This window comes from Equus caballus, chromosome 6 (genome assembly GCF_041296265.1).
Source record: "Equus caballus isolate H_3958 breed thoroughbred chromosome 6, TB-T2T, whole genome shotgun sequence".
Lineage (NCBI taxonomy): Eukaryota > Metazoa > Chordata > Mammalia > Perissodactyla > Equidae > Equus > Equus caballus.
The window spans coordinates 26,334,492-26,361,608 of record NC_091689.1 but is presented as its reverse complement, the minus strand read 5'-3'; the positions used below and the strand labels follow the sequence as shown (position 1 = coordinate 26,361,608).

The window sequence follows — 27,117 nt, the reverse complement described above, 5'->3', positions numbered from 1 at the left end:
TCACACACGGAGGACTCTCACACATGGAGGGCTCTCACACACATGGGCTCTCACACATGGAGGGCTCTCACACACATGGGCTCTCACACACAGAGGGCTCTCACACACAGAGGGCTCTCACACACATGGGCTCTCACACATGGAGGGCTCTCACACATGGAGGGCTCTCACACATGGGCTCTCACACACAGAGGGTTCTCACACACATGGAGGGCTCTCACACACGGAGGGCTCTAACACAGTGGGCTCTCACACACAGTGGACTCACACACAGAAGGCTCTCACACACAGTGGGCTCACATGCAGAGGGCTCTCACACACAGTGGGCTCACTCACAGAGGGCTCTCATACAGAGGGCTGACACACAGAGGGTACTCACAGAGTGGGCCCACACACAGAGGGCTCTCACACATGTGGGCTCTTACACACAGAGGGCTCTCACACACACGTGGGCTCTCACACAGAGGGCTCTTGCACACAGTGGGCTCTCACACACAGAGAGCTGTCACACAGTGGGCTCAGACACACAGTGGGCACACACACACAGAGGGCTCTCACATACATGGACTCACACACAGAGGTCTCTCAAACACAGTGGGCTCCCACACATATGGGCTTTCACACACAGTGGGCTCACACACACAGTGAGCTCACGCACACAGAGGGTTAACACATATGTGGACTCTCACAGAGGGCTCACACACAGAGGGCTGTCACACACGTGGGCTCTCACACACAGAAGGCCCTCATACATGTGGGCTCTCACACACAGTGCTGTCATACACAGTGGGCTCACACACAGAGGGCTTTCACACATGTAGACTCACACATGGGCTCTCGCACACAGAGGGCTCTCACACACGTGGGCTCTCACACACAGAAGGCCTTCATACATGTGGGCTCTCACACACAGAGTGCTGTCATACACAGTGGGCTCACACACAGAGGGCTCTCACACATGTAGACTCACACACATGGGCTCTCACACACAGAGGGCTCTCACACATGTAGGCTCACACACAGAGGGCTCTCACACACAGAGGACTCTCACACATGTGGGCTCTCACACAGAGGGCTCTCACACATGTGGGCTCTCACACAGAGGGCTCTCACACACGTGGGCTCACACACGTGGGCTCTCACACACAGAGGACTCTCACACAAAGAGGGCTCTTAGTAAATGCTGTTTTGGGGTTGAGCCAGTAGCTTTAGCCCAAGTAGCTGTTTCCTGTGGGCCGGGGCGAGCAGCTGCCATCCTGTCTGAGGTGGGCATTGTCCTTGTCTGTGTCTCCCCTATTTGGGGCTTGCTGGTTCCTGAGGCAGGTGCCCCCTTCATCTGGGCCACTGAAATGCAGCTCTAGGGGCAGGGGCAGGGGTGGCCCTGCTGGCTCCTGCAACCCGGGCTCCTTGCAGACCCCCTTTCCCTTGAGCCTGGCCTCTGGCCTGCCCTCAGGGGGAGGCCCGTGGTGTCCAGGAGTGCCCTAGAGGGATGTCAGGAGTCCTCCCCGCCGTCCTCGGGTCTCACCCGTGCCAGTTGCACTCAGGGGAGCCTCACTTTCCTTCTCCACCTGCCATCAACTCAAGCCAGGATGGTGAGGGTCAGGGCTGCACCGTCAGCGCCCAAGGCCATGGGTCACTGGGACCAGTCTGCCAAGGAGCCGTTGTGGGGCCGGGGCAGGGGTGTTACTCAGTTGCTTGGTGTCATCTGGTCCTCACTCTCCACCTCCTTCTGGGGCCAGGACCACACCATGGCTGCTGGTCCCTGGTGCCCGGGAGGGTGGCAGCTCCAGGATAAGCAGTGATGCGAAGGCCAGACGCAGACCAGAGGGGAAAGTTTAGGGCACCCTCTCCTTGGTGATAGCTTCACTCATGGGCAGGACTTTCTGGATTGGTGTCCGATTTCCTCTGGAGCTTAGCCGCCTTTTGCTTATGTTGAATGCGTTTATTTTGTCCCCACCTTTCCCTGGCTCTCAATCAAGCTCTCACTTCTGCAGAGTCCCCTCTTTCCTTGCACCCCCGCCCCTGGGAGCCACCTCCCTCCTCTCTGTAACCTGCCACCTTCCCGCCCTCCTGCTGCTCGCCACATCCCCTGGGTGCCACTCTCTGTTTCTTGGTCCCCGGAGTTTCTGCTTTCTTGGTTTCCTGACTTGTTTTGCTGGGGCACGCCCTTGTGTGCCTTCCTAAAAAGGATGATGAACCCGTGGCTGTGTGAGAGCATCCTTACTCTGTCCTCACACTGGGTAGATGGTTTGGCAGCACTTCCTGTTGGTAAATCGTTTCCCTCAGAACACTGAAGGCTTGTCATCATCGCCATCTGCACGAGAAATCTTTGTCACAACTCGTCTTTCCTCTCTGGTATCTTTCAGGATCCTTTCTCCCTCTGTGGGCTTCTAACCTTTTTGGTGGATGGGTTAGGTGTGCATTTAGACTTTTATTGCTGCTCAGTGGGCCCCTTCACCTGAAGACAGGCTCTCTTCTTTCATGTGTTCATATGTTCCTCCACTTTCGTTTTTTCTGTTTTCTTCCTTGAATTTGTGTGTTGGTCTTCTGCGCTCTTGTCTTTTCTTTCATATTCTATCTCCTTGTTTATGTTCTATTTTCTGGATAATTTCTAGACTTCATTTTCGAGTTCTTTTTTTGGAATTTGGTATGTCAGCATTTACATTTTCCATCTCAAAGAGCTCAATCCTCCTTGTCTCTAACTGTTCCCATTTCATAGCATCCTGTTCTTGTTTTGAAAATATAGTATCTTCCAGAAACACAGAGTATGTTAATAGAGGTTTTGTTCATTTGCTCATTTTTGCTTCTGTTCCATGCTTTCTCCCTCTCTCCCACAGGGCTTGTTTTCTGCTGGTTTATTCCTGTCCTTCACTTGAAGCCGTTTCCTCTCCTTGCACACGTGGAAGGCCTTGTGGGTCGGTTCACGTTAGGGAGGTCCATTGGGTAGTAGAGGTCTGGAGCTGGTTTCCCGCCATCAGAGTGGGATTCCTGCTGGAGCTCAGTGTGGGAAGTAGGGGCTTCCATTGGCAGGCTTTCCTTTAGGCAAAGGGATGGGAACTGGCTACCAAGCTGTTCTTCCAATACCAGCATGCGGGGTGCCAGCAGGCACATGGAAGACTTTGCTCTTGCCGGATGCTGTCTTCCATTTGTGTGGAGAACAGCCTTCGGCTGTCTGCCTGGGGGTGTGGCAGCCGCTGCCCTCTGTGAGCCGCCGGGTGGGGAGACGGGCTGTTCCGCAGACAGGCTGCACCCAAGGCCCACTTTCAGCCTCACTTCCCGCTTCTGCCCTCCACTGGCTCCTCTGAACCCTCAAGCCCAGAGCCCCCAGAGGCTCCCGCTGTTGTGCCAGCCCCTCTGGGCCATTTCAGGCCCCCTCTCTACCCTCCAGAAAGGTTGTGAGGGGCTGAGGTCATGGGTGACGCCTCTCCACGCCCTTCACTGTTGGGGGTGATTCAGTAGCCTGCTCTGCCCTTTATTTCATGGGATCCTGAGAGTGACCAGCAGGGCTGACAGCCATCTGGCCTGATGGACGCTCCCCATCCTTCTGAGGTGCCGAGGGGCGTGGCCTGGCAAGGACTCTGACGTACGTCTGCTGTAATCCTAAAAAAACCCGGTTTTGTTTTTTCTCAAACCCTTCAAGAAAAATAGGTGTGTCAGGAAGAGGCAGCACGTTGATGCTCTGTTGTTGGATGTGCCGCTGGTCTGGGGGCGCAGACAGACGCCCCAGGCGAGAGCTGCCAGGGAGGCCTCGGCAGGATTCTCTGCAGGGCGTCCACCTGCCCTGGCAGCAGGGCACCTGAGCTCGTCTGCTTCTGCTCCTCGCAGCTGTCCGCGTGGTGCCTGGTGCGGATGGTGAAGTGAGCCAGGCTTGGTCTAAGGCTGTCTGGGCCCATCTGCTTCATCAGCTCATGGCACCATCGGGATTTGGCTTTTCCTTGTGCTTCCTGCCCACGCCCCTCTCCCCACATTGATGCGGAAATCTGAAATGCTCTGAGAGCCCAAGGAACAGACGTGGGTTCCTTGAGGGGCTGGCCCCATCCTCTGGGTCTGCAGTGACCTGTCCGCGGTGGGTCCTCAGTATGTTTTTACCGAGTGATGGGTTCAACTTCCCCCTTCCCAGGGCTCTTGGCTCTGGGTCTCCCTCTCCTGTCGTCAGCCATCACTGTTGGTCACTTCCTCCCGCATGTGCATGGCCACTGTCACCTGGCCCTCAGGTCCTCCTCTCCTCCCTGCTGACCGTCTTCTCTGCTTCTCTACTCGTGGATGCAGCCTGGGTCTTGTCACCCTCAGGCGCTGACAGCACACCTCTGCACACCTCTGAAGTCCCCGAGGCAGACACCCCGCCCCCCACCTCACTGGCACAGGAACTGGCTTAAACAGCTCCTCAGGCTCTTCTTGGGCTCAAGGCTGCTCATCCCTGCACCTCTGTCTTTCTCCTTGCCTCGCCCCGAGCCAGTGACGGCTGCAGCATGAGTCCTTGCCTGTGCCCTCGCCCTTGCCGGCAGGGCGAGGCCATCTACAGCTTCCACAGCCACGTGATTCTCCACCTGCAAAGGGACCATTTCATCCTCTTCTCAAACTTCCGCCCTTCCTGCCCTGGTGCTGTTGAGGGGGAGCTGGCCCTTCCTACCGCCCTCCAGCATGTGGTGTGTCCAACCCAGTGACGCCCAGCCCCCCACCTCCAGACCCCCCCCATCTGCAGCCCTGCCCTCTGCCACAGGAAACACTGAGGGGCTCTGCTCCTTTCCCAGGTCAGCCTGATTTCTTGCTCCCTTCCAGGCAAGACTTCTTGAAAGAAGTGAAATCTTTAAAGAATGTTATGATGCGATAGGGCGCACAGAAAGAATACAGAATGTTTCAACAGGCAGCCGTATACCTACCATTGGCTTTAGAAATAAAGCATTTCCAACATGCTCCCCCGCCCCCAGCACTCAGAGCGCTCACCATTCTTGCACCCTCTCCCCTAATCCTCACAGAGGGAGGAGGGCCTATCGGCACCCCACCTTGAATGTTCTGTCCACGTTGCTGACTTTGCAGAGGTCCACGTCGAGGCCTCGCCGCCTTCAGTCCGTTAGACCCTGAGCTGGAGGTTCATCGCTGCCCTGACTTTGGTCCTCAGCGTTCCATTATGTATCCCTAGGCTCAAGGTAGAGTTGCTTGCGAGTCTGAGACTTTATATGGGCTGTATCCCACCATGTGCATTCGTCTGCATCTAGCTGTGCCGTCTGAATGAGGTTTGTGAGAGTCCTCACAAGGATACGCATGGCTCCACTTCATTCACCTTCACGTCTGGACAGCCATTGTGTGACTTGACCGCAGCTGTTTATCCAGTCTCCAGTCGGTGGGCATTTAGACTGTCTCCACTTCCTCTCCCTCTCTCCTTCTTTTCTGCTGCAGAGACTTCAGCGTTCTGGCGCGTTTCCTCTGTGATCGTGTACAACATCTCTAGTTGCGCAGCTGCTGGTCACCAGGTCTGCAACTTTATAGATATTGACGTCTTGTTTTCAGAATGGTTGTGCCAATGAACTTCTCCCAGGTGTTCCGTAAGCTCCTGTCGCTCTGTCCTCATGGTGTTGAGTACTGTCAGACTTTTCAGTGTTGTGATCTGATGCGTTTGGTTGTAAGCTGCACTTTCTTAATTACTACTGTGGTTGAGTATCTTGTTGGGTAAATTGCCTGTTCGCATCTTTTTGCCCAGTTCTTTTGTGTCTTTTCTCTTTGATTTTCATCTGTTCTTTATATGTTCTGTACACGAATCTTTGGTAAGCTATATGTGCTGCAAACATCTCCAGATGAGTGGGCTTCTCTTCACCCATTTAATGGTAAATTGATGCCCGGACTTTTCTTTTTGATGTCTTCTGTGGGTTAAGAAGTCTTTCTTGAAGGATAACATGGAGATATCACCCTTCATTTTCTTCCAAAAATTTATTGTTCATATCTAGGTCTTCAGTCTACATGGAATTTGTTTTGGCCTAAAAAAGGGATCTAATTTTTAGTCTTTCCATATGGATAGCCAGTTGTCTTTGTCTGGGCTGCTATAACAGAATACCACAGACTAGATGGCTTATAAACAACAGAAATTCATTTCTCATAGTTCTGAGGCTGTAAGACAGAGATCAGGGTGCCAGCGTGGCCAGCTTCTGGTGGTATCTCTCTTCTGGCTTCCAGACAGCCGACTCCTGCTATATCCTCATGTGGCCGAGAGCAGAGAGAGGCAGCAAGTTCTCTTGGGACTTTTATAAGGGCACTCATCCCATTCATGAGGCTCCATGCTCATGACCTCATCTAACCCTAATCACCACCCAAAGGCTCCGCCGCCTCATACCATCACATTGACAGGTAGGGTTTCGACATAGCAATTTGGGGGAGACACACACATTCAGCCCATAATACCAGTTTTCTCAGTCCTTCCTCTTCTCATTGACCTGTAAAGCCACCTTTGTCAGATATCAGAAGGGCTCTGTCTGTGTAGATCTGTTTCTGGGGTCCCTTCTGTTACACTGGTGGTGACTTACCTTGTCCCAACCACCGTGTCTTAAATTACTACGGCTTTGATATCTTTGAGTCTGGATGTGAGTAGGGCGTGTTGCCTTCTACCCTCTTATGTTTCTTCAGACTTGTTATTGGTATTCACAGCATCTTACTCTTCCATATACATTTTTAGAATCAATTTGTCATTTTGCAAAAACCTGGTTGGGATTTCATTTGAAATTACATTGAATTTTTGGATTCATTTGGATGAAAATAAACATTTTAAGATTTAGATTTGTGTAATGGTTTTTGTAAAGTTTAAATATTTTCTTGATAAATCTTTTATGACGTTTCTTCCTATAAAGATACTTTATACTTTTGGTTATTTTTAAAATGGTACCTTAATTTTTTTTAACTCTGTTTCTATTTTCATATTTTTAACTCTTTGTCTCTAGTGTATTCCAACATGGTTGACTTCTAGCAATTTTGCTGAACCTTCCCACTAATTCAAATAATTTATCCATGGCTCCTCTTGATTTCTGTGTAGATAAACAAATGGCCTGCAGATAATGACAGTTTGTTTTTTTCCTTTCCAACCCATTTCACTGTTATTTCTTTTTCCTGACTTATCACTCTTGCCAGAACTTCTGCCACAATGTTCCACAGAAGTGGTGATAGCTGACATCCTGAACTTCTTCCTGAATTTAGAGGAAATGTTCCTAAGGTTACCCCTTTAAGTCTGATGCTTGGGTAGGCTGCTAGTAGAGCCCTTTTATGAGATTAAAGAAGTTTTCTTTTGTTCTCATATTGCTAAGAGTTTTATCATAAATGGGTTTTGAAGATTATTGGATGCTTCTTCAGTATCTATTGAGTACCTCATTTAGCTTTTTCTCCTTTAATCTGGTATGTGGTGGATTACATTCATAGGTATCCTAATGTTCAGCCATACAATTATATTACTGCACTGATATTCCTGGAATAAGCCTACTGCATTATCCTTTTTATTTGCTGCTGGACTTTCTTGCTAATGTTTTGAACTTTTGTATCTATGTTCATCAGTAAAATTGGTCTATAATCTTCATTTCCCAAATTTTCTTTGTCTAATTTGGTGCCAAGGTCATATTAGCTTCAATGAATGAGTTGGGAGCACAATCTGTCTCCTTCTCTTTTTCCTGATCTCTTAAAGAGTTTGTATATGATTGGAATTATCTGTTTTTTTTTCATGTTTGGTAGAACTCACTTATAAAATGTGTCTGAGTCTGCTGCTTTTTTTTGGTGGGTAGATTTTTAAACTAGTGAATCAATTTCTTTAGTGGTTGTAGGAAAATTTGGGTTCCTTCTGACTAATCTTTCTCCTGATTGTAAGTCATCTTTCCCTCCTTCTTGGCATGTGTAGTAATGTTTTGGTTGGATTCCAGACATTTCTACATTGTGGAGAATCTGAATTATGCTTTCCTCCTATAAAGCATGTTGGGCTTTGTTTTGGCAGGCAGTTAAATTACTTGACTAATGTGATCCTTCGAGGTCTGACTTTAAGTGTGTTATAGTTGCTCTGGAGTAGATGGTACTCCAGGCATAGTTAAGCCCACTGCTAAACTGTGATTTCTTTGGGGTCTCAACTCAATGTCTGGGGTTGGGGGATCAAGAGAACTCTCTCTCCTGGCTGGTAGGAGCACAGATGTCTTCTTTCCTGTGTGAGCTTTGGGAATTATTCCGTCTTCTTTGCCTAGACTACATAGCCGTGGACTGGTAATGTACAGAGACTCAAGGGTAGCCCTGTGCAAATTTCTGCAGCTCTGTTATGAGCAGCTCTTCCCTTTCCAGAACTCTGACCCGCAACTTCCAGCTGTGCCAACCTTCCCAGACTCTGACCTCCATCTCCTCAATTCGTCAAAGTTGCTGAGCTGTTTGGGTGTTACTTCTCAATGCCTGAGGTCTGTCAGTTGCCTCCAGGCAGATTTGGAGTGATTGCAGGACTCACCTCCTATGCTTCCCTTCTCTCAGTTATTGCACTCCGGCGCTGCCTGTTGTACAGTCTGAAAACAGTTATTTTCATATATTTTGTCCCATTTGCTAGTTGTTGTTTGCAGTGGGAGGTTAGGGGTGGTCCTTGTAACTCCATCATGGCTGAATGTGGAGGTGCCTTAAATTTTGCTAGTAGTATTTTCATTATCATTTACTACTATTTTTATTTATATGTCCATCATGATTTCTTCATTTGTGTATTAGTTATTTAGAAGTCTATTGTTTAGATTACTAAACGTATGGATTTTTAACTATCTTTTATTGGTTTTTAATTTAATTGTGTTCAAATTACATGGTCTATTTGATACAGTCTTTGAAATTTATTAGGAGTTGCTTTATAGCATACTAAATGGTAAAATATTGTAAATGTTTCATATGTGTTTGTCTAATTTTTGAGAACAAGAGAGCACATATGTTCCTTAGTTGATGGTTATTATGTTGTTCAAATCTTCTACATCCTTATCAATGATATGTCTGCTTGATCTGTCAATTAGTGAGAGGTGTGTTAAAATTCCTGCCATGAGAAATTAATGAATTCTTCCATGTTGCCTGACTCTTAACCTTGGTTTTATGTTTTCATCATTTTGTCTCTGGGATCATTCTGGGTAATTTTTCTGATGTATTTTCCAGTTCATTAATTCTCTGTTCAGCTCTGTTTAATTTGCTGATTAACATGTCTGCTAAGTTTTAAAATTTAAATGACAGTTTCATTTTTAAAAGTTCTGCATGGTTTTCCCCCCATATTTTACCATCCCTGCTTATTTCTGTAAATATTTTAACATACTTATCTTATAATCTCTATCTGACAATTCTGATTTCTGACATCTTCGAGGATCTAATTCTGGTTTTCTTTTCTCCCTTCCTCCCTTTTTTTCCTGACTCCCGCTCATGGTGAATTGGTTCTCTGATGTTTGGTAATATTTCATTGTGAGCTCACGTTTGACTGATCTTCATCTGTGGGAGGACTGGGGACCTGAGGGGAAGAAGTTATTTCCAAGGAGGATTTGTATTTGCTTTTGCAAGGTGCTTTGGGTGCAAACACCTGAGACCTACTCTGAGCAAGTTTCTTAAACTTTGGTTTCACCGATTATGCAGATATTGTAAATTTGAAACCCAAACCTGCATGAGGACAGATCTGTGACCTCAGATTCTCAGAAACATTGGCTTTTTTGCCACATGGAGCTGAGAGTCATTCAGACTAATTTCCCTGTGTCCCTTTGATGGCAGACGCTTTTCCCCAGCCTTCCATTTCCTGGGGTTGTAGCTTTGGAGGATCCCACTATTTGTGGTGATTTGGTTCCAACTCCGATTTGCCTGTGTTTGTGGCTATGCCTCCCATCCCTCACTCATCAGGTGAAACCCAGTTCTCTGTATTTCTGGTTCCAGCAAGTGCCTGCAGCTTCCTCCTGGCTGGGCTTGACACTTTGATTTCAACTCCTCCTTCCTCAGAAATTCTCTTATTTTCTTCTGATGTTTGTTATTTGTCCCAAATTTCTAGGTGATTTTTTTTTTTATTGAGTTAATGATAGGTTACAATCTTGTATGATTTCAGTTGTACATTAATGTTTGTCATTCGTGTTGTAGGTGCACCACTTCACCCTTTGTGCCCACCCCCCACCCCACCTTTCCCCTGGTAGCCACTAATCTGTTCTCTTTGTCCACATTTTTGAATTCCTCATATGAGTGGAGTCATACAGAGATTATCCTTCTCTAACTGGCTTATTTCGCTTAACATAATTCCTTCTAGGTGATTTCTAATGAGAAGATATGTTGTCCATCATATTGCTGGAAGTAGAAGTCTCTCATTCCTCATTTATTCCTATCGATTGAGAAATGTTGATTTTAATGAGCAGACTGATTCTTGTCTTCACGCACACCAGTGTTCATCAACAAAAATGAAGTCTTTTTGTTTGTTTATTTACTGAACCATTTGGTAATTACTTTAAAAATAAGTCTTTTTAGGTTAAATATGAACACAGTTTAGAAGAGTCAAATATGTCTACAAAACTTGTTTAGAAAGTTGGCAGTTTTTGTTTTCCGTCTCCAGGCTCTTTCAACTCTCTTACCTGTTTTCGTTGTTATTCCTGTTGCTGTTTAGCTCTATGTGGCTAAATAAGGTGCTTATTCTGCTAACTTTTTGCCTGTTTCAGAAGTTACATCACTAGAATCATCGTGGGTACCCTTTTGTGTTTGGTTTATCTTTTCTCAGTGTATGTTAGTGAGATTCATCCATTCATCTTCTCTTCCCCCTGAAATGTACTGAAATGACAGTAGAGGTAGAGGAAAGAAAGACCGAAACTCATCCCCAAGGATGAAAGAGCAGAAGAGAATGCACAGCAACCACATTTTGAAAAATGAAAAGCAGAACCATGTGGTAACTGACAGCAGATTGAAGAAAGCTGGATGCCAGGGAGGCAGAGGGGAAATTGGGAAGCTGTGGACATTCCCACGAGGCTCAAGAACTAGTCCCCTGAGTGGGACCCTGTGTCTGGGGGCAAAAGTCAAGATGACTTGTCCAAAGTCTGCTTAAGGAGCAGTTAATTCCCAGGGCTTCAGCTCCTCCTCCATCTCTCTTTCCTTTTTCTAACCCTTGTCCCTCATTGATCTCATCCATTTCTGTGACTTAGCGTCAGTGCTCACAAGTGACCGATTCCTTTTTCCTGCCCTGACCCCTCTTCAAATGTACATATCCAACCAGCTCCTGGATGTCTCCACATATCTCTAGTTCCCCAAAGCTGCTGATGCTGGGGTGAGGGGTGAACAAGATGCCAGCCTGGCAGCCTGCTCTGGCAGAGCCTCAGCTGCTGGTTCACATCCGCTGGGTTCTTCTCAAGACAAACTTTCCAGTCCCAAAGTTCTCCTGGGCGAAACCACAGCTCCCTGAGGGACACTGGGGTTTGAATTGACCTGAGAATGATGTGAAGGACTGCCCCGCGACCCTCCCCCCCACACCCAACTTCTAAAGCTGTGCATTTCCTTGTGAGTCCTGCTTTAGCTGCATTCCACAGTTTTGATCTGTTGTATCTTCATTATTGTTCTGTTCAAAATATTGTCTAATATCCAATGTGATGTTTTTCTTTGACCCATGGGTTATTTAGAATTGTATTGCTTAATGTCCAAACAATTGGTGATTTTGTACGTTTATTTTTTTTTTGTATTGATGTACAGCTTAATTCAACTGTTACCAGAGAACATATGCCTTATGATTTTAATTTTAAATTGAAATTTTTTAGAGTTGCTTTATGACCAGCATATGGTTAATTTTAGTAAATGTTCTGTGTGCACTTTAAAAGAATGTGTATGATGTATATTTATCTTTCTCAGGAGCAGAAGGAACAAGCAAACCAAAAACTTTTATCCTTTTATTTTCAACCTTTCTGTGTCTTTTCATTTAATGGCGTCTCTTGTCAGCAGAATGTAATTTTTAAAAAAGTCTGTCTTGACCATTGTAATATTTTCCTTGGAGCATTTTGTCCATGCTAATTGAGTTAGGCTTTTATCTACAGTCTTAAATCTTCAGTTTCCGCTTAACCTATTTTTTGTTCTGTTTTTCCTCTTTTATTGCCTTCTATTGGGTTAATAAAAAATATTTAAAATTTTGTCTATTTTCCTTGCTGTTAACTTGTTAGTTATACATTCTTTCTCTGCTCTTTTAGTGATCACCCAGTAACTAAAAAGTGTATCCTTGACAATCTAGTATAAATTATTACTTTTCCACTTACATGATAATGACAACTTAATGACAACTTTGACTGTTGTCTTTTGGCTTCCATCATTTCTGTTGAGAAGCCAGTTGTCAATCTCATTTTTGTTCCTTCAAAGTATATAACTTTTTTCCTGCCTGCTTTTAAGATTTTTCTCTTCATCTTTGGTCCTCAGCTGTCTTATTATGATGTCCCTTGGTGTAGTTTTCTTTGTATTTATCCTGCTTTGTGTTTGCAGAGCTTCTTGAATCTGTGGATTGATACACTTTAGCAGTTTTAGACAATTAATGGTCATTAACTTTTTAAGTATTGCTTCTCTCCCATTCTGTTTCTTCTCCTTTGATATTCCAATTATATGTATTTTACACCATTTCACTGGGTCCTATGCTTCTCTGAGTCTCATTTCTATATTTTCCATTCTTTTTTTCTCTGTTCTTTAACTTTCTATTGATCTGTCCTCCAGTTCATGAACACTGTCTTCAGCTGTGTCTAATCTCTTGGGTTCTTAATTTCAGCTATTGTGTTTTCAGTCCTAGAATTTCCTTTTGATTCTTTTTTATAGTTTCCAATCATCTTGCAAAATTCTCCATTTTTCTGTTTATTTTTTCCATCCTCTTCTCTCTTTTTGTGAACGTATAAATCATAGTTATTTTACGTCCTTGTTTGATAATTCCCAGATCTGGATCATCTGTAGGCATATTTCCTTTTTTCTCTTTGTGTTTTTCTTTGCTTTGTTAGCAATTTGTTTTGAATCATTCAGTCCTGTCTCTTTTCATGCCTTGTAACTTTTGATTTAATGTCAGACATTGCCTACTGAAACACTGTAGAGGCTCCAGATGGTTCACCTTCTCTTTTCCAGGCAGATAGAGTGGAGGGCCATCCCTAATTCAGAGACTAAGCTCAGTCAGGGCAGAGGTGCAGTTTTGATAAGGCTTATCTTACCTATCGTTCTGCCTGCTTTTAGATTCTGCACCTTCCAGGGCTTTCAGATCAGGCCCTGGTGTGATCACTGGGGCACCTCCTCCTGCTGGATCCTGAACACTAACCCTCATCTCCTTAGCACTCGAGACTGTGGAAGACTCCTGTTTGATTTTCAAAGGCTTTCTGCCGGGGTTTTTAAACTTCCGCCCCTTGTACCTTCAGAGTTTGGCACGTGTCTGAGAGGGAGAACTGGCCACTTGTTTGGTTTAGTTTTCTACTTCTTCTTTCTTCTGGGATGCTGGCTTCTCAAGTTTGTTTCTCTTAACCAAAAGCTCTGCAGGTTTCTCCATCCCTCAGCGACGGCTCGCTGCCTGGGAAGACTCCAGATTTCCGGTCCCTTGCCCCATGACCAGAATGTAAATGCACTCAGGGAGAAAGTACTGGGGAATAATGTCGTCTGCTGCCCTGGCAGTCCTCCCTCTCTGGAATCTTGGCCTGCTAGTCTGCGAGGCTTCAGTACCGCTTTGATTTCTTCAAACAGATTTTAAAGTTTTATCCAGCTCCTCTAGTTGTGCATGGTGGGAGGGAGCATTGCCCTGCTGCCAGCCACTGCACCACCTGGAAGCAGAAGTTCTCCTTTGCTTTTAATGCTTGGTGTTAATGCGTAGTCTCTGCCCCGAGGCCATAAGCAGAGTCTCCTAAATGTTCTTGTAATGCTTTCAAAGATAAAGTTCTAACTCTCGTTTTCAATAGGGGATAGCCAGTGGTCCCGGTACCAATCTCACCCACTTACCGGAAATGCTGCTTTGTCATATGTTGGATTTGTCCGTGTGTGTGTCTGTCCATCTGCCTACAGTCGTGCTTAGTCTATTTATTGATCTCTCTGTTCATGTGTCATTCTTAGACTTTGGCAATTATTATAGGTTTATAGTAAGTATGATAGCTGGTAGGGAATGTTCCCCCTCTTTGTTCTTATTTTGCAAAACTCTCTTTCAAACTCTTGCCAAATGCCATGGAAAGTCCTGCTGGAATATTTTGCTTATTGAAATTGCACTGAATTAATATAGCTAAATTTGAGGAGAACTGGAAATTTTCCAATATCAAATTGAACATCTGCTTTCATAAATGTTTTCTTCACTTCTAATCGTTTCCTCTCTCAGTACTTGGGATTGCTTATTCAAAAGATATAGACTTTTTTTTTTTTAAGGCACAAGACATGTTGCTAAATGCTTGCTAGAAATCTCCTTCCAGTTTGCATCCTCACCAGGAATTCGTGAGCTTGCTCTGAGGCTTCCCACTCCAGCAGGAATGTCCTAAGACCTTTCTCAATTTCAAAAGTGCAAAGAGTTTCCAATATAAGGAAACACAATTCTCAGAGAGGACCACTCCTGGGTGGTCATTCATGGATGTAACAAGGTGAAAACAGTGTTGGAAAACACTCACGGTGTGTGGATGAGAGTGCATGCTGTGGCTGTAAGGGGCTGTGGGGTGTAGCTGTGCATGATCCCAGACCCCAAATTCTGCTCCCCACCCACCTGGGCTTTTGCTCACATCCTGAACTTGTCAGCCCTCAGTTTTTGGCCAGTCTGGTGCTTCCCTCTCTCCCTGTAGCCTCTGGAAGAACTGTGTTTGCCTGAGGGGCAGCCCTGCTCCGTGTCCAGCCTGTTCTGGGGAGTTCTGGGGAATCCAGGAGCCGACCCTGGGCAGGCTCTGGGAGTTGTCAGCCCAAAATCTGCTTCGGTCCCAGCCCTTGCTCTGCTCGTCTCTCCATCTGCAAAGAGAGCTTGACCCCAGGGTGTTCTGCAGTCCCCTCCTGCTCTCGCTCCAGGGTCCCCATGGGCCACTGCCCTATCCTCACAGGTGGCAGGTTGGGGCACTGCTGGAAGGGGGTCTTTGGGCCAGATTCTCCTGTGGGTGACATTTACAGGTGGAGAGGGTGAGGCAGAGGCCTCCCTTTTCAAGAAGGGGGATTTCATGGAACCTCAGTGTGGGAGGGTCTCAAAGAGATCTCTCTGCAGCCTTTGTTCTACTTGGATGCCTCCAGTGACAAGGGCTCACCACTTAACAACCATCTGAGTCTATTTTAGACAGCAATGGGTGGAAGTCCCTAGATTTTCTCTTGATATCAAGCCGAATTCTGTTTCCTGGAGCTTCTGGCCCTTCCTGTAACCAAGAGCTCCCTGTCCTGCCCTGTCCCTCTCCCTGTTCCCGGGAGCCTAGTTGCTCAGTCCCCCAGGCCCCCCTGGGGCGAGCAGCTGCAGCCTTGGGCTGTCAGCCCTGCCAGTGTCCAGAGGGAAAGACTTTTCAAAGTTGCCAGAGCAGCATCATAGTTTTGCATCACCAGTTTTCCTCAGAGTCCCAGGACCCAAGAGGTGAATTCACTTTGAAGTCATCCCTCTCAACCCTGTCATTTCATAGATGGGTAAACTGAGGCCCAGGGGGCTAAGTCACACAGCTGAGATCAAGGCAGGGCCTGGACTGTGTCCCCGACCCCTGGTTTGCACTGGATTCACCGTGACATAGTGCATTCCCCCTCAACATGATTCCCATGTGGCTTCAGTACCCTGTGTTCCCTCGGTGTGAATTATGAGCAGCAGGACATTGTGCCGAAACATAGCTGTGAGAGGCGAGGTCCCCATGCTTGCCCTGTGGGGTCGGGGCCTGTAAATGGGAAGGCGCCTCTCAGCACACCGCAGTCACTCGTCTCAGAGCCGTCAGTACACCTCGGCCGTGGAGTCAGAAGGAGAAAAGCTGTATCGGTGGGACACCTTGTGCCTGCCTGTTGGTCACTCCCAGGCTGCTTGCTCTCTGCACACACCTGCCCTCATCTTGGAGAGTTGGCCACAGTCCTCTGTGCCAGATGAAGCTCACTTGACCCTCGCTGGGATCCAGGCCTACTGGGAGCGGGTGCTGGGAGAACCCTGGTGCCCTGGGCTCCAGGTCCTGTCCCGAGGCAGGAGGAGGGCTGCCACCAACAGGAGCGCCGGCCCGCCTCGGCCTGCCCTCGTCCCAGGGTCCCCTTAGGGCACCCAGTCTGGGCACTGCACTACATCTAGGGCAGGTGGGTGGATGCCCAGGGCCTCCCCTGTGCAAGAGGAGGGTGGGGTGTCATGGGGCTCCCCTTGTTGAGCACAGGCCTTGCTGCTCCCTCACTCCCCACCTCCTTGGCCTGGGATGCTCCTCCAGGAAAGCCAACCCCCTCCTGCCTTCCTGGCTGGACTGGCCCCAATCCTGCTCCAGCACTGCCCCGTCCGCCCGCCTCTAGCTTGCAGGCTCCCAGCACCCGGGCACGGTCCTCTGCAGCCAGCGTTTGCCCTGCGCTGACCGGGTGCAGAGCACCCCCGAGGCCTGTGTCCTTAGGGAGAGCCTCTTCCTCGATGTGAGTGGGAAGTGACCTTCAAGTGGATGTGAAGGTCACCTTCACACTCAAACCACAGTTGTCGCCTAGCAGGCCTGGCGTCGTCGTGGCCACACAGGATCAGCTCATTCTGTGGCAGCCGCAGGTGGCTCTCGCATCCCACTGTTCCCATTCCAGGGTGTGCAGTGGCCTGGCCGGTGGGGGGCATTCCCCCGAAGCCCCAGCCTCGCTGTGGGCTCACTGCTCGTAGCCCCCGCCTGAGCAGCGCTGGGCTCCAGCAGCGGCATCTCCTCCCGGTTTTTCTCCTTTGACTTTTTCTTGAGTTTTTACCGAGGTAGCACAGGTAGACGTAGTGTCAGAGTCAGAGGGGGCTCTGAGCTCCTCCTGAGAACCGGCACCCCATTCCTGCCTTCCCTCCAGGGGTCCCTGCTCTGCTCTGCCCCCGTGCATGGCCCGTTCTCTCCCTCATCTTCCCGCCACATTGCTTCTGTTGCCGTGAATTAGCGTTTTGTGTTGGCAACACCAAGACCAGGAAATGTTCTCTCCTGCTCCTCTCGAGTGTACCCTGCTTACATTTTCTTTCTTGTAGAACATTTTATCTGGATAAATGATAAATAATGCAGGCCTTTCCCTGCAGCCTTCCATGGGCTCGTCCCTAATTTCTCATCAAACCCTCTGAACGACCCTCCTCCGTGGGGTGAGGCCACCGCTGGCCTCGCAGCCCCAGCTTCTCTCCTGGTGGCGTCCTTCCCATCGCCTTCCGATCAGGGACGTCCCCCTTGGGGCAGCCCCAGTGTACTCTGGGACTGGGCCCGGGCCCCACAACTTCCCCGCTTGCTCCCTGTTTTCTCCCTCACTTGCTGGAGCACAGATTCTAGCATCTTCCGGAATCTTCCTGGTTCTTCATCCCACCCTCACACTTGATGGGTAGTTTGGCTGAGCTTAAAATTCTGGAAGTCACCGTTCCTCAGCAGTTTGAAATGTTTCTCATTATCATCTGGTGTCCATGTGGCGAAGGAGACACCAATGCCATTCTGATTCTGCATCTTTTGTGATCTGGTTTTTTCTGTGGAAGCTTATGGAAGCTTCTCTTTAGCCCCGAGGTTCTGAAATTTCACAGTTTGCCCTGGCGTGTGACTTTTTATAGTGGGCGGGGTAGGTAGACCGTTTGAATTTGGAAACTGGTGACCTTCAGTCGTGGGAAATCTTCTTGAATAATTTCTTTAGGAGTTCTTTTCATTGATCCTCAGATTTTATTTCTCTCTTCTCATGGAAAATCATTTATTGTATTTCCAACCTCTTAATTTACTTTTAAAGCTTCTGTTTTTGTACTTTTAATTTGCAAGAATGCTTTCTTATTCGTTAATGGTCCTTTTAAAAATAGCAGCCTCCACTCATTCATGGACGTAGTAACTTTTCTTTCTAAGGATGTTAATGACAAGGCCTCCTGCCTGGTGGTGGGGTCGGGGCAGGGTCCTGGATGTTCACAGGGTGGGGATGGGGGCCCTGGGGCTTTCACTAGTTTGCTAGGGCTGCTGTAACAAAGGGGCACAGCCTGGGCAGCTTAGACAACAGAAACGGGTGGTCTCACGGTCTGGAGGCCGGAAGTCCTCCATCCAGGTGTCTGCAGGGCTGGTTCCTCCTGAGGCCGGGAGGGAGAGTCCATGCCCCACCTCTCTCCTACCTTGTGCTGGTTTACCGTCAATCTGTGACGTCCCTTGGCTTGTAGAAGCATCACCGTGATCTCTGCCTTTGTCTTCATGTGATGTTCTCCCTCTGTGTGTCTGTGTGTCCAAACATCCCCTTTTTATAGGGACACCAGTCATTGGGTTAAGGGCCCACTCGACTCCAGTTTGGCCTCATCTTAACCAGTTATCTCTGCGAGGATCCTCTCTCCAAAAAGGTCATGAGCTGAGGGCCTGGGGGTTAGGACTCCAAGGTGAATTTTGAGGGAATGTAATTCAGCCTGTAACAGGGTCTAACGCCCCTCCCACTGACTTTCCACCAATGCCCGTTTCCCGTCACACCTGGACGCTGGCCTTCAGAGATGCCTGGGTCTCTCTGGGTCCCACAGAGCGAATTGGCTTGTCTCTTGTTAGGTTCTAGCTTTCCCGGGCTCCACTCATCCCTTTGGCTTTCTTTTCTACAACTTGTGACATTTACCACCTGTAGCTGACCCTCTCCAGCTCCTCGTGTCCTCAGGGATTGGCACCCCATGCGGTGCCACTTAGTGGGTTTTGGAAGGGAGCGGGTTGAATCGCCACGCAGAAACACCAGTTCTGCCTCTTCGGGGATAGTTTCTAATTCCTGTCTCCCTTTTCCCTAGGTGTCTCCCACGCCCACTAGGAGTGACCAATAAAGGCCGCAGAGATGGCCGGGGCCTCCGTGAAGGTGGCGGTGCGCGTCCGCCCCTTCAATTCCCGGGAGATGAGCCGAGAATCCAAGTGCATCATCCAGATGTCTGGAAGCACCACCAGTGAGTATGGGCTGTGACGGGACTGCCGTTGGCTGCTGGTCACCCAGGGCCACGGGTCCCTCCTCGTCCACACGGTGTGTTGGTTTCCGGGGCTGCAGCAACAAATGACCACAGACTAGGGGCTCACAACCACAGGAATTTATCCCTCACAGTTCTGGAGGCCAGAGTCCAAAATCCAGATGTTGACGGGGCTGTGCTCCCTCTGAGGTTCTGAAGGAGGATCCTCCTCTGCCGCTCACAGCTTCTGGTGGCTGCTGGCCATCTTGGCCTGTGGCTGCACCACCCCGATCTCTGCCTCCGTCGTCACACGGCTTTCTTCCTGTACATCTGTGTCTTCATGTGGCCTTCTTATAGGGACGCTGATCAGTGGATTTAGGGCCCACCCCAATCCAGTATGACCTCACTTAACAACTAATTATACATTCGAAGACCCTATTTCCAAATAAGTTACATTCTGAGGTTCCAGGTGGACATGAATCTGGGGGGACACTTTTCAACTGCCCTGCGTTTAGAAGTTTTTTTCCTTTTGTCCATTCTTTTGCTTTGTTGTTAATTGGAAGCATCTCAAAGTTTTTGGAGGAGTAGGTCTGGAGTCGACATGATGACTAGGAAGTGGCGATTTCCACAAGGTCAGAAAGACGGACGTGCCCCGAAGGGTCTCCTTAGCACACAGGATCCGGCTGCTGGAGGTGGGGAGGGAGAGGGCCTCGCTCGGAGCCTCCCCTGGGCTCTTTCTCTGATCACGAACTTTGTACGAGTTGTGCCATACATGCAGAAGAGCGGACAGAACACAGCGTGCAGCTCAAGGAGGCCTCACACTCTGAGTGGCACCCAGACCCAGTGGCAGAGCGTTGCCAGCACCCAGAGCCCCTCCTGACCCCACCCTTACTCTCACCAAGGGAGGCAGCATCCTTGTGCTCACACCGTACGTTGGTAGGGCTTCTTGTGGGTCCCCTGGAAATGGACCCAGTGTTTGGGTTATCTCCTGCTGATCAACAGCCCATCCCAATGCTTCGTGACCCAGAGCAAGAGTTCATGGTTCTCTCTCCCAGTCATGTGGTCGACTGAGCTGAGTGCGCAGTTTGCACTCGGGGTCCCTCGTGCAGCTGCAGACGCTGCCGTCTCCACAGGCTCGAGTGGCATATGTTGTACCCAGTGGCCGGCACCAACAGCTTCTCGTCCTTGGGTTGTAGGATGATGACAGGCCTCGCCCAGTCTCGGGGGCTCTGCGCCTGTGTAACCCCACCCCGCCTGTTACCTACCGCCTGTGCAGGCAGGGGCCCCGAGGGCTGACGGCAGCCGCCTCCCTAGGCTCATTGAGTGGGGGAGGATTCAGGGGTCCCCAGGAAGGCTCTGGGGCAACTGTAGGCTCTGTGGAAGGGGGTCTGGGCTGGGACTGATCTTTCCAGAAGGCTGTGGCCTTTTTTCCTGTGTGGGCAGGCTGTGGAAGCCCCACTCAGAGCTTGTGTTGGGGGCTGTTGGGCACAGTGCCCATGCACATCTGGGAGTTCATGATGTTGCCTCTGTCTGGTCCCTGGAAGCAGACCCTGAGATGTGGATTTGGGGGCCAAGAGTTTATCTGGGAGGGGGTCTCAGGACGTACTGCGGGGGAGTGTGGAAGTGGGAAGGAAGCTGCGAAGGGGCATTGATGAGCAAATGGCCGCCATGGGCAGTGGGGGCTTGGCTTGCTGGGACCCTCTGATGTATAGACTGCACTTCCGAGTTGTCCTCCTGAAATCTGGGGGGCTTGTCCAGTACTCGCACAGGCTGAGGTTGGTCCTGGGGCCTGGGCTTCTCGCACCAGCAGTCTGGCCCCCTCTCGGCCAGAGAAAGTGCTCAGAGGGCAGGACGCAAGCCTTGAGGTGGGAAGCCAGGGCCTGCAAGGATCTGTGACCCCCTGGGGCGGGGAACTGTGGCCCTGGGTGGGCAGAGGGCATCTGTGTGAGGAGCTGACAGGATGACCGAGGACATCAGGAGTGGCTGTGGGGATCCGGGTCCACCCCTGGGCCAGGCCCCAGCAGCACAGTCACCACCTGACAGTAGCTGGGGGTCTTGGCACGAGGGGTTCCCAGGTGATCAAGCCCTGTGGGAGCCTGCAGTGGTCAGAAAGAACAGGCGTCAGAGTCAGACCCTGCGTCTCCCCGGAACTGGGGAGAGGCCCAGGACGTGGGCGGGTGTCACAAAGGCAAACAGCTGGAGGAGACAGGGTGTTGCTCCGGGTGAAACCGCTGACCCACCCCTGGCCTGAGAGACAGAGAGAGAGAGAGATGGAGAGAGAGAGACAGAGACTGACAGAGAGATAGGCAGACAGGGAGAGAGAGAGAGACAGAGAGATAAAGAGACAGAGACAGAGAGGGACACAGAGACAGAGAGAGACAAAGAAATAGAGAGAGAGAAGGAGAGGGAGAGTGTCAAAAGAATGAACAATAAGGAAAAATCTCTAAGGAAAGCGACATTCGTTTTGGAGTGATGGTATTGGTAGAAAGTGCCAGAAGCCACATCAGAAGTTGAGGTGAAGGCAGAGGGAACCCAGAGGAGAGGAGGATGCCTTTCAGCCCTCGCACAGGGAAGCCTGCCTGAGGAATGGGGTCAGAGGGCTGATGGGCTTTATTCCTGCAGGTCCAGGGGCCAGTGTGTGTGGTGGGGGAGTGGGCGTCCAGGGCCAGGTGTGAGGACGGAGTAGGCACCCAGGGCCAGTGTGAGGATGGGGTGGGCATCCAGGCCTGGGTGTGAGGGCGGGGTGGGTGTCCGGGGGCCGGGTGTTGGGGGGTGGTAGGCGTCCGGTGGCTGGTATGAGATGGCCCCAGCACCGTCTAAGGCGGACACTGGCAGGCGCTGGGCTTGTCAGTGCTCACGGGTGTGAGAAGGGGTGGGGACGATGCCCGGCGGGCCATTCAGACTCTGAGAGAATGGCTTCCGTTCAGTTCCTGCCCCCGCGCCTCCCCTCCCTATTCAAGTTGGCGCCCCCTCCACTGGGCTCTTTGTCCCCTGCCGGCACTGGCCCCTCTGAGCCCTGGGAAGCCGGCCTGGTGTTGTGCAGGCAGGGGTGGAGGGGAGAGAGCTGCTCAGTGCGCTGGCCCGAGGGCCCCACTCACCCAGCCCCAGGGGACCTGTCCTCCCTACCCCTCCTCAGACCCACACAGGGAAGAAACCCGAGACCCTGCCCCAAAGCCTTTTCTCCAGAAAAATCACTGCGGGAGGGGTGCCTGCCGGCCCTGGTCTTGGCAGGTCGTCCTGGTGAGGGTTTGGAGATGTTCGTGGAGGCTGGGCTGACCCTGGGCTCCAGTCCGGCTGTGTGCCATGTGACCTGGGGAGGGCACATCCCTCTGGCGCTCAGGATCCCATCCGTAATAACCGAGGGAGTTTCTCAGACACCACAGGATCCCCCAGGGGTCAGGATCAGGGCTGGATGTCCTAGCCACACCAGGGGACCCTGAGACAGGGGGTGGGGGCAGGTGACAAGCTGGTCCTGAGGAGTGGAGCAGAGCTGCCCAGTGATCCCAATGGTGGATGCTCCTTGTGGCCCACTCCCCGCCCACTGACCCCCCCTGTTGGCTGTACCCTGCCCACCCAGCATTCCTTAAGAACACCTGTGCCGTGTCCCTGGGAGGGCCCCCAGTTCAGGGAGTTCACGGTCCATGTGGGGTGTATGGCAAACACCCCAGGGTCAGGACATGCTCGGAGCAAGGTCAGCACCCGGGGCTGGCCAAGTGTCTTGCCTGTCAAAGGAGAGAGGGCTGGATGGGGTTGGGGATGGGGTTGGGGATGTGGGGCCGGGCCTGTCTGTTGAGCGTGGTGGGGGTCATGCCTGTCCAGGGAGTGGATTGGGGAGGGGGGTGGGGAATCCAGGTCTGTCTGGGGACCCTGGCTATGGTGCAGGGAGGTGAGGGGCCCAGGTGGGCAGAGGTGGGCGTGGGTGGAGTGAGCCAGGGGACCAGCCAGAGCGAGGAGGCCAGCCCAGGCTGCGTGTGCTCAGGCGGTGCTGCGATTGTGGTTTCCACGGCGCCGGCAGTATCTGGCCGGGGGTTCCGTGGCCTCAGGAGTTGAAATCAGGCAGCTTTCTCCCTCTTGGCCTCGATCCTGGGGGCTACATGGACATGACCCCCTCTCAGCCCCGAGGACAAGGCTGTGATGGTCAGTCACCTGCTCCCTCCTAGTGGCTTCCCAAGGGCACCGGGTCTTCTCCCAGAGCTCTTCAAGCTGGGGGTCTGGGGCCCAGAGCCAGGTCAGCCCTGGGGTTGGGGCTTCAGGTGACACCTGTTCTGTGAGCAGGACATTCAGCCAGAGCAAACGGCCCAGGTACCTGCAAATGGGGCCAGTGGGCCGAGGGCAGCTGCAGAAGTGGTGAGGCCGGGGGTCTCAGTCTCCCAGGGCTGCATACGGAAGTACCACAGGCTGGGCGGTGTAGACAGCAGTCTAGAGGCTGGAGTCTGAGATCGAGGTGTTGGCAGTGCTGGTTCCCTCTGAGGCAGTGAGGGGGGATCCGTTCCCTGCCTCTCCCAGCTGCTAGTGATGTGCCAGCATCCTTGGCATCCGTGGCTATAGAAGAATCACCCTGTCTCTGCTCCATCGTCACACGGCCTCTCCCTGTGCGTGTCTGTGTCAAGCTTCCCTCGTCTTATAAAAACACCAGGTGTGTTGAGTTAGGAGCTCCAGTGTGACCTCATCTTAGCCAGTTACACCTGCGAGGACCTTGTCTCCAAAGGAGGTCACATTCTCAGGTCCTGAGGTCAGGACTTCAGCACGTGGATTTTGAGGGGATATAATCAACCGATAATGGGAACAGGGTCTTGTTCTCTTGGTGCCGGCGACAGGTCCCCCTGGACACTTGCTGGTAGGGCAGGGGGGTGGGCTCCTGGAGGCCGTGCCGTGCCCAGGAAGGCGAGGCCCCCAGCCCACTGCAGTTGAGGAAAGTCAGTCTGAGAAGAGGGCAGACACGGCCTTCATCCTGAGCATGGGGGGCGGTGATGTGAGGGGCTGTGCTCCTCAGGTGGGATGACGTGCTGGGGGAGTGGCCTCCCTTGTGGCCCTGGAGCCCTTCCCACCAGGATTGGCTGGAGTTTCTTGTGGATGTGAAACCCAGGGGGAGATTTGCCTCTGGCCAGGTGGGGCCTTGGGGGCCCTCCGGGTCCTCTATCAACACAGACATTGCAAGTTCAGACAGCGTCCTAATGGGCAGCAGGCAGGGTGTCCTGAGGGGGTGGGGGCTGAGGTCCCCCCTTCCCGGCCACTGAGAACATGCCCCCTGGGGCCAGCCCAGTGGTGTAGTGGTTAGTTTCGCATGCTCTGCTTTGGTGGCCCAGAGTTCGCCAGTTCGGATCCTGGGGATGGACCTACACACTGCTCATCAAGCCGTGCTGTGGCAGCATCCCACATAGCATAACTAGAAGGATTTACAATTAGGATATACGACTATGTACTGGGGCTTTGGGGAGAAAGAGAAAAAGAAGAAAGGAGGATGATTGGCAACAGATGTTAGCTCAGGGCCAATCTTCCTCACCAAAAAAAGGAGAACATGCCCCCTGCTGGATCCAGGACGTGGGGAACCCTGGGGGCAGGGGCACTTGCAGGCCTGGGGTGAAGCAGCCTGGGACTGGGGGCTCCTGGGACACTGGGCAGGCGCAGCGGTGGGTGAGGGCACCATTGCATGCTCGGGGCATGGTTCCTCATTGAATGAACCGATGTTCCGTGAGTGCTGCCTCCGGCCAGCCCAGGGTGCAGCTCGGTGGAGGAGGGAAGGAGGGACCTATGCAGAGGTTAGTTCCATAGAGCCTGTGAGAGCAGATCTAGGGGGGACAGGTGCCCTGAAGGAGAAGGAATAAGTGGTTGTGGTTCCTGCGATGGGATACCCCACAGGGGCAGCCAGCAGGCCCCAGGCGTATGCAGCTCACAGACACGGCATCATGGGCCCAAAAGAAGCAGGTACACAGCCATGACAGGAAGCCCCAGCCTTCTGGGTGCTTCTAGGGTGTGTGCATGCAGAGCAGATGCAGAAAGACCTGGGCTGAGGTGGTGAGCAGGGTATGGACCCAAGAGGTGGGGGTGGGTTGTGGGCTCTGTGTCGATTCAGTGTCTGCAGGAAGGAACGACTCTGGGCTGCCTGCAGGGGACACTGGTGGGCAGCAGGGTCCACCAGACCAAGGCGAGGAGCAGAGACAGGTCATCTGCCTAGAATCGCCTGGGTCCCCTCCCACTGAGGGGCTGGCTTGTCTGGGACCACAGGCCTCTGAGGACTCCGCCCCCCCACGCCCCCTCGGGGTTCCCTCTCTGGTGGGTGGGCACGTCCGATGTGCCAGTCGGCCTCTCCAGCACAGATAACCACCACACCTGTCCCCCTTCCCACAGCCATCGTTAACCCCAAACAGCCCAAGGAGACGCCCAAAAGCTTCAGCTTCGACTATTCCTACTGGTCACACACCTCGGTAAGCCCAGGGCTGAGGTCCAGGGGAGGGGGGACGCAGCAGTGTGGCCCTCGTCCAGTCCCTCGACCTCTCTGAGCTGCATGTTCCTCTCTAAATGGGGTGATGGCTCCCCTGCTCCCCTGCAGGGCTGCTGCATGGGGGGGGGACGGGACAGGGGTGAGACTGAGGGGAGGGGCCTGCTTTCCTAAGTCGCCTTGTGTGTGGAAGGTCACCCTGAGCTGTGACACGCACTGTCCCCGGCTGAGGCAGGGACGAGCGGGCTGAAGGGACGAGGGGCCTTGCTCACTGTGGGCAGTTTCCCAGGGTCCAAGCTGTACATCCATTTGCCCGCTGGCATCTCCTTTTCCCCGGACATCCCAAATTCAGAATATCCAAAGCTGACCCTGGCCCAGATGGCGCCTGTGCCTGCACTCTCTCCATGGGCAGCACCTCTGGAGGCCCCTGCTTCCCCCGGGAGCTCTGGAGACCCTCAGACTCTTCCCTGACCCACCTCTCCATCTCATCCACACTCAGCCCTGCCCATCCCCCCACCTCCTGATCCTTCTAGAAGGCATCCATTCCCCTGCCCCAGTGCCAGCACCTGCCTTAGGTCACATCTCTGAGCACCTGGCTCCCAGAACAGCCCCCAGGGCTCCCCGTTCCCCCTTCCAGTCCCTCTTCCTTCCATCGTCGAGGTAACCCTGTAGGCCTCTGGCCCAGGACAGCATCCAGACACTGTATACAGCCCGTGGGCTCCCTGGGCCTCGGGCCCTGCCCCTCCCCAGCCCCACCTCTCCACATTCCCATGGCTGCCTCACTGAGCACCACGTCAGGCAGTCCCACCTCTGAGCTTTTGCGCATGCTGTTCCCTCTACTGAAACACCCTTCCGCCTGCCCTGCCCCAGCCTTGCCACTTCCTCCTCACCCCTCTCAGGCAGGATTAGGTCCCTTCTCCCAGGGCCTGCGAGTGGGCGGGCGGGGCAGGTGTCCCTCTCTACTGCGCTGCCCCTGGTGGCCTCAAGGCCCTGAGTGCAATGTAGTGCTCTGTGAATGTGGTGGGATGAGCCCTTGGCTGCCCAGCCTCCTGCAGCTGTACCCCTTCTTGTCCTCCAGCCCGAGGACATCAACTACGCCTCGCAGAAGCAGGTGTACCGGGACATCGGCGAGGAGATGCTACAGCACGCCTTCGAGGGCTACAACGTCTGCATCTTCGCCTATGGGCAGACCGGGGCGGGCAAGTCCTACACCATGATGGGCAAGCAGGAGAAGGACCAGCAGGGCATCATCCCACAGGCACGCAGTTGGGGGTGGGGGCCAGAGTGGGAGGCGGGGTTGGCGTGGGACCCACTGAGGGCGGGATGGGCAGGGCAGCACAAGCTGAGGCCTAGAGACTGGGGCAGGGCGCCCCAGAAGAGCAGCCGTGGGAAGAAGGGAGCCGGAGGAGGGTGGGGTCAGGGCCGGAGAGGGGCAGCGTGGGGCAGATGGCTGTGAAGAGGCTGGAGACCCAGGCCAGGGGAGGGGGAGCTGCGGAGGGGCCCCAGCCCTGGGCACTGCCCACCACGGTCACGTCCATAGCACAGGGCGGCTGGGAGAGCTGCTGGTGGGGGTGACCCTTTCCTGGCGGGCAGTGAGGGCAGGTGTCCAGGCAGGGAGAGGTCCCCGGAACAGAGAGGCCTTCTGTTAACCAAAGGCTGAGAGACAATGCCCCAGATACTGCTGGGACCCTGGCCCCCAGCCAGCCCAGCCCCCTTGGGCAGGTCC

The 27,117-nt window shown here is 52.0% G+C and overlaps 1 protein-coding gene across 50 annotated transcripts in view; it reads left to right on the top strand.

Annotated features, from left to right (window-relative positions):
- Positions 1-27,117, top strand: part of KIF1A (kinesin family member 1A) — a 101,512-nt gene that overhangs the window by 5,733 nt on the left and 68,662 nt on the right. For 49 of the 50 annotated variants that reach the window (XM_070269660.1, XM_070269649.1, XM_023642762.2 and 46 more), the window contains exons 2-4: positions 18,806-18,955; positions 25,301-25,377; positions 26,470-26,649. In XM_070269660.1, coding sequence (XP_070125761.1) covers positions 18,850-18,955; positions 25,301-25,377; positions 26,470-26,649 — 363 coding nt within the window. In that variant the 5' untranslated portion in view covers positions 18,806-18,849. Of the gene's footprint in view, positions 1-4,976; positions 5,148-5,397; positions 5,472-18,805; positions 18,956-25,300; positions 25,378-26,469; positions 26,650-27,117 lie in introns of those variants that run through there. The other variant, XM_070269651.1, reaches the window with a different exon arrangement.